Source organism: Vicia villosa, linkage group LG5 (genome assembly GCF_029867415.1).
Source record: "Vicia villosa cultivar HV-30 ecotype Madison, WI linkage group LG5, Vvil1.0, whole genome shotgun sequence".
NCBI classification, from domain to species: Eukaryota; Viridiplantae; Streptophyta; class Magnoliopsida; order Fabales; family Fabaceae; genus Vicia; species Vicia villosa.
Window position 1 is genome coordinate 59,780,298 of NC_081184.1, and position 6,865 is coordinate 59,787,162.

The window sequence follows — 6,865 nt, forward strand, 5'->3', positions numbered from 1 at the left end:
GTTGAAAGAACCACCACCCGTATTGCAGAGCCTTTTGTTCGACCAAGACAAAAGTGAATCAAAAGTATTTCAACAACAAATTCGTCTTTACAATATGATGTTCGGATTTACTTCTCCAGGTGCTAAAATGGACAACAGATTTAACAATGGTAGAGGTCCTCCTAACTATCGTATTCAAGGTCAATCATGTCATCGTATAGGTAGCATGTTACCATTGTTAGGTGAAAAGGTCCGTTTTGCCCAACTCTATATATTCGATACTGAACATGAAGCTCAAAATAGAATTGATGGTTTCAGGTTTATTTATTTAATTGTCTTTGTCTCATGACTTTTTATTAATTTGTTTTTGCATTTTTCAAGAATTTGAACTTTATACCTTGGATGTTTGCAGAACAAGGAACGGAGTAGATAGTAATATAGTGGAAATTTCGTCTTCAATGTTATATGAACATAATGTTCATGCTTAGTCTTTTAAGATGGCAATGGATAGACTTTCTGAAGGCAATGTGGCAGATCTAAAACTTCGTCTCATTTTTGAGCGCCAAACTGATGGAAGAATATAAAATCAACCAACAGTTTCAGAAGTTACTGCTCTCATTGTTGGTGATGTTGATACTACAGAAAAAAGAGATATTATAATGCAAAAACAATGTGGCGAACTTCAGAGAATAGATGAATATCATACGTCTTATTTGGGATTTCAATATCCATTACTTTTCCCTTACGGTGAAGATGGTTACAGACCCAACATACGGCATCGCAATAAAGGTTCTAACACGGTTCGTAGTGCAGAAACAACGGCTACAATATCGAAAATTGAGGATGTTCCATGGGAGGAAGCAACAAAAAGAAACAGAATTACAATAAGAGAGTGGTTCTCCTTTAGGATCCAGTCAAGAAAAAACGAGGCATAGATAATTCTCAAGTCAAGGAGATTGTTCCAGCAGTTTTTGTTAGATGGTTTTACAATGATGGAATCTGAGAGACTTCAATGGTTAAGAAAATATCAGTCAAAACTACGAGTAGGCAAGTATGATCATCTTGCAGATGCTAGGACAAATGGACATACATGTGGTGCAGCTACAGGGAAAAGAGTTGTCCTACCTTCATCGTATGTTGGAAGCCGTAGATATATGGATCAGTTATACTTTGATGGCATGGAAATTTGTAGTTATGTTGGATTTCCTGATTTGTTTATTACATTCACATGTAATCCCAATTGGCCGGAAATACAACGTGTACTAAGTTCTGCAAATCTGAAAGCGTCTGATCATCCGGATCTCATTACAAGAATCTTCAAATTGAAATTTGATGCGTTACTGTCCGATTTGACCAAAAAGAGTATCATGGGGAAGGTTCTTGCGTGTAAGTAATTTCTAACTTTTATTAATTTAATTTCCTTATTCATTTTGAATGTCATATTATAAACCATAACTGAATTTTATATTTGTAGATATGTACACAATTGAGTTTTAGAAAAGAGGACTGCCCCATGCTCACATATTAATTTTCCTTCATCCGTCGAGCAAGTATCCAACACCTGCTGACATTGATCGTATGAATCAGCAAAAATACCAAACAAAGACACTGACGAAGAGTTATATAACTTGGTCAAATCTCACATGATACACGGACCTTGCGGAAATGCTTTTCGTAATTCTACGTGTATGAAGGAAGGAAAATGTTCAAAATACTTCCCTAAAGACTTCAGACGTGATACGATCGTTGATCGAGATGGATATCCGATATATAGATGAAGGGACAACAGACACACAGTTTCTAAGAATGGAATTGAGATTGACAATAGATTTGTTGTTCCCTACAATTCAAAGTTATTGTTGAAGTACAGAGCTCATATTAACATGGAATGGTGCAATCAAAGCACATCCGTCAAATATTTGTTCAAATACATCAACAAAGGCTATGATAGAATAACTGCTACAATTGTCATGAATGAAGATGGATCTGTTTTGCAACATGACGTCGTCGATGAGATAAAGCAGTATATTGACTGTAGGTACGTTTCTCCAAGTGAAGCTGCTTGGAGAATTTATGCTTTTCCTATTCATGGAAGAAAACCAGTTGTAGAAAGACTTCATTTTCATGTTGAGGGACAAAATTTTGTTTTCTATATTGATGTCAGCCCTATTACCACAGTCCTTGATAAACTGAGCGTTACTGAGTCAATGTTTACATCTTGGTTTGAAGCCAACAAGAAATACGATGAAGCGCGCAAACTAACGTATAGCAATTTTGTTTCGAAGTTTGTATATGTTAAAAAAAAAGAGAGTGGAAACCCATACAAAAGGGATACACGATTGGTAGACTAATTTGGGTTCCTCCAACTACCGGGGAATTGTACTATCTCAGGATGATGCTAACACATGTTAAAGGACCGAAAATCTATGATGAAATAAAGACAGTAAACAATGTGAAGTACGATACTTTCCGTGATGCATGTTTTGCTATGGGATTTATTGGGGATGATCGAGAATTCATATCTGCAATAACAGAAGCATTTCATTGGGGTTCTGGACATTATTTGAGATTACTTTTTGTTCACATGTTATTGTCAAGTAGCATTAATAGGCCTAAGCATGTCTGGAGTAAAACTCGACATCTGTTATCTGATGGAATTCTTTATTCTCAGCAAAGGATTGCAAACAACAGAGGTAAATTTTCAATTTGATCATAATAAAAAATATTTTTATAGAAATGATGTTCCAATATTTACCATCTATTTTTTTTATATTGTTTATTAACAGGTCTGCGACTAACAAATGAAGAAATTCTGAATTTAACATTAATTGAAATTGAAAAACTTCTTCGGCGAAGTCGAAAGAGTTTAAGTGATTTCCCTGGAATGCCAAAACCACAGGGTTACATAATTGAGGAGCTTGGAAATAATTTAATATATGAAGAGTGAAACTACGATCCTGCTGAACAACTTCAAGAGTTTAATACGCTGTATAATAACCTCACAGGTCTAAATAATAATAACATCAAATTGGCAGAAGTTCAAATTACTTACAAATTTATATTGCTAATATGATATTCTAAATTATATGTTCATTTAATTTCAGATGAACAAAGAGATGTTTTCAAACAAATCTTGACGGCTGTTGATACCCAGAACGGAGGCGTATTCTTTCTGTATGGATACGGCGGTACAGGCAAAACATACATGTGGAGAACATTAGCTTCTTACATAAGATCAAGAAGACAAATATGCTTGACAGTTGCCTCTTCAGGTATTGCATCCCTGTTGCTCCCTGGTGGTCGAACGACACATTCTAAATTTAAGATTCCAATTCCCACACTTGAATCTTCGACATGCGACATTAACAGGGGTAGTGACTGGGGGGCTTGCTAAAAGTATCAAAATTGATTATTTGGGATGAAGCTCCTATGTGTCACAAATTTTGTTTTGAAGCTTTGGATAAAACCCTCAGAGACATCATGGGTGGATCCAGGTCATCAGATAAAATATTTGGTGGTAAGGTAATTGTGTTTGGTGGCGATTTTAGACAGATTCTACCGGTTATTCCAAGAGGCAGCCGTTCAGATATAATTCATGCAACTATCAATTCATCATACATTTGGGATCATTGTAAGGTTTTGAAACTTACAAAAAACATGAGGCTTCAGCAATCTGGGGCGACTACGTCAGCTTCCGAGTTAGAACAGTTTTCAAATTGGATATTAAAAGTTGGAGATGGAAAACTAGTAGAAACTACTGATGGCTATGCTGATATTGATATTCCAGCAGATATTTTGATATCAAATTTTGATGATCCCCTTCGAGCAATATTCCAAAACACTTATCCAAATTTTGAAGCTAACTTCAATAATGTAGCTTTTCTGCAGTCAAGGGAAATATTGGCTGGAACAATTGAGACAGTAGATGAAATAAATCACTATGTATTAGATAATCTCCCAGGTAATATTAAATTTTGTGTGAACATATATTTGAAGAGTTTTTCACTTGCAATTTTAACAAATCGTAATATAAAGTCACTGCATTTTCAGGGGACGAAAAGGAATACTTAAGCTCTAATTCAGTCGATACGCATGATGGTGATGGCAATGAATCTTTTGATGTTTTAAATCCTGAGTTTTTGAATGCATTGAGAACGTCAGGCCTTCCTAATCATAATATCAAATTGAAAGTAAATACTCCAATCATGCTGCTCAGGAATATTGATCAAGCAGAAGGTTTATGCAATGGAACACGTCTAATTGTTACAAGATTGGCTGATCATGCTATTGAAGCCAAAATAATTTCAGGCAAGAACATCGGCGGTATCATTTATATTGCGCGAATGGACATTACTCCAACGCAATCGCCATGGCCATTCAGGATGACACGAAGACAGTTTCCTATAACGGTCTGTTATGCTATGACTATTAATAAATCTCAAGGTCAGTCGTTGGATCATGTTGGCATATATTTGCCGAGGAGCGTGTTCAGCCATGGCCAGTTTTATGTTGCAGTTTCAAGAGTAAAGAGCAGAAAAGGCCTTAAAATCTTGATCCATGATAAGGATAAACATCCATTGACCACCACAACAAATGTGGTCTTCAAAGAAGTGTTTGAAATTTTGTAGTCTATACGTTTAACATTATTTATGGCAATGTTGTTATTGGTAGAAATTTTGGGCTGGGTTGGCTAAAGTCAGGTTACAACTTAAACAATTTATTAACTGTCATTAATTAAAGATTGGATATGACCTTTGCATACTGATATCATATCTCATTTGTAAAGCTGGATTAAAAAATGATGATGAATATTAGCTGACATAATATCAATGATTATAGAACACCATCACTCAAAAGATAGGCAAGGTAAAAATTGATGTTGATAACCATTTTAAAGAACCCAACTAATTTACAATGAAAGTACAATCAACAACAAATTTAAACCTCCAACTAACAGCTTTGCATATTCATCAGCTACTTTTTTTCCCTAAATACACAAACATCAGATCTGAAAATGGAATCATGGAGAATTCTATGAAATCTCCAACTTGAAGGTTATTTGATTTTGCAAAATCATACCATCCAACTCCAATATGTTTTTCATATTCATTCCTCCCATCCCTAAGAATATGACAGTGATATCCCTTACCGTCAATACGATCTACCATCCTTATTGCATTTTGGTCTTTACGAAAACATGTCCTTGATATTTCCATTGGAATATTCTGCATTGTAACTTTCTACTTATTAATCTCATAGATCTATAGCTCTATATACAGTAGTGGATATAAGTGGGTTTTGAACTTACCAGGGCATTTTGGCCTCGCATATTCGCTTCTGTGACATTAGACCTCCACTTTACCTCTCCGGTGTGATCAGCCATGCATTCAGCCTCTGTAAGAAACCCATCTTTTATGAGTGTTTCAAACATCTTTTCCTGCTCTTCCTCAAACTCTTTTCTAATGTTACGTGCCCATTCAAGACTGTCTCTCTCAGGATCACTGAAACATTTATTTTAAATAGTAACACTGCTATTAAGTAAAGAGATGAGAAATCAAGGGAAACCAGTTCTTCTATTATAACATGCATGCAAACAATACTTACCTGCTTGATGGAGACAAAGGGAACTCCCCACTTCACCATATCAAAATTAAATTTGATAAGACAATATTTTTATGCATTATGACAATACTTACTATATATAGATAGTAATACTCTTTATAACTGAGCCGGACAACAGTGATGGGCCTACATATTTTATATGTACAATTTGCCAAAATATTTGCTAAATGAGTCTTAACTACATAAAGTAATTTGATCTATTATTGAAGTAGTCCATAGATGGCATATACAGGCCATATATAGCAATTAAAACTCAAAAATGAGTCCAAAATATTTGCCATATATACATATACAACTATCAATTTAGACAAAATTTATTTTGGCTCACTATTTCAAAATTCCTTTACATATATATATATAAATCAGGCCTTTAATTATTGTAGCGCCTCTATTTCGCTTTGTACATTTAATAAAAATATTGTTTAAAATTTTTGGAATTACATAAATTGAAGTTGCTATACATGCAAGTTAACTATATATTATGTATTATTTATAAAATCTAATTTGTTTTTAACATGGTAAATGATTCATCGAACAAAAACTTCTTAAAAAACCTTCTCATATAAAATTTAGAAGTATGATAAATAGGGAGCTCTTATCATGAATATAAATAAATTATTCTAACACACATGAGCCAATAATGATGGCCAACGTAAAGGAGCAAATATTAATTATGTAGAACATCAAGATGACCAAAAGAAGTAACCAACAGAAATTTTCCATACCAGCAATAAATTTTTGTTAGAGTTATACAACATTGCACAAAAAGATCCAACCCATTAGGGCATCAAACAACAAGATTGAAACAAGTCATATGAGTAACCACCACATACAAAACATTAAAATAGTTTAGTGACTGGAACTACTTAAACAACAAAAAAGAAAGAAAGTTTCTTCCACAACTTTTCAAAGCACCATCATTTATTCTTCATTGTAACATACATGAAAGCACCATGTCACGCCAATTGACATGTCAGTGTGTCACCTTTCTTGAACCCTTTGGCCTTCACATAGGCATACCATCCTTGCGTCATGTATTTCTGAGACGGGCTTGGAACCCCGTTACGGTATGCTGTCTTGATCGGTCACCATTTCTACTTAATTTCGTCATAAATTTGGCATAAGATCGTCATACTTGGTAACACTTTGTGGTTGTTTTCATGAGTTTTTCGTTGATTCCGTTAATATTAGTTAATTGCCTGCATTATGTTTTTGTGCCCTTTATCATGTCTTTTTAGATGCTTTTGATCTCTCTACTTGGTGG

General features: G+C 34.6%; 1 protein-coding gene across 1 annotated transcript; it reads left to right on the forward strand.

The window, feature by feature from the left end:
* The first annotated feature begins 1,862 nt into the window (after positions 1–1,862).
* On the forward strand, positions 1,863–4,607 carry LOC131604715 (uncharacterized). The gene is made up of 6 exons (XM_058877138.1): positions 1,863–2,263; positions 2,371–2,672; positions 2,766–2,879; positions 3,084–3,251; positions 3,434–3,940; positions 4,030–4,607. The coding sequence occupies exons 1-6, from the start codon at positions 1,863–1,865 to the stop codon at positions 4,605–4,607; spliced, it is 2,070 nt and encodes a 689-aa protein (XP_058733121.1).
* The last annotated feature ends 2,258 nt before the right edge of the window (positions 4,608–6,865 follow it).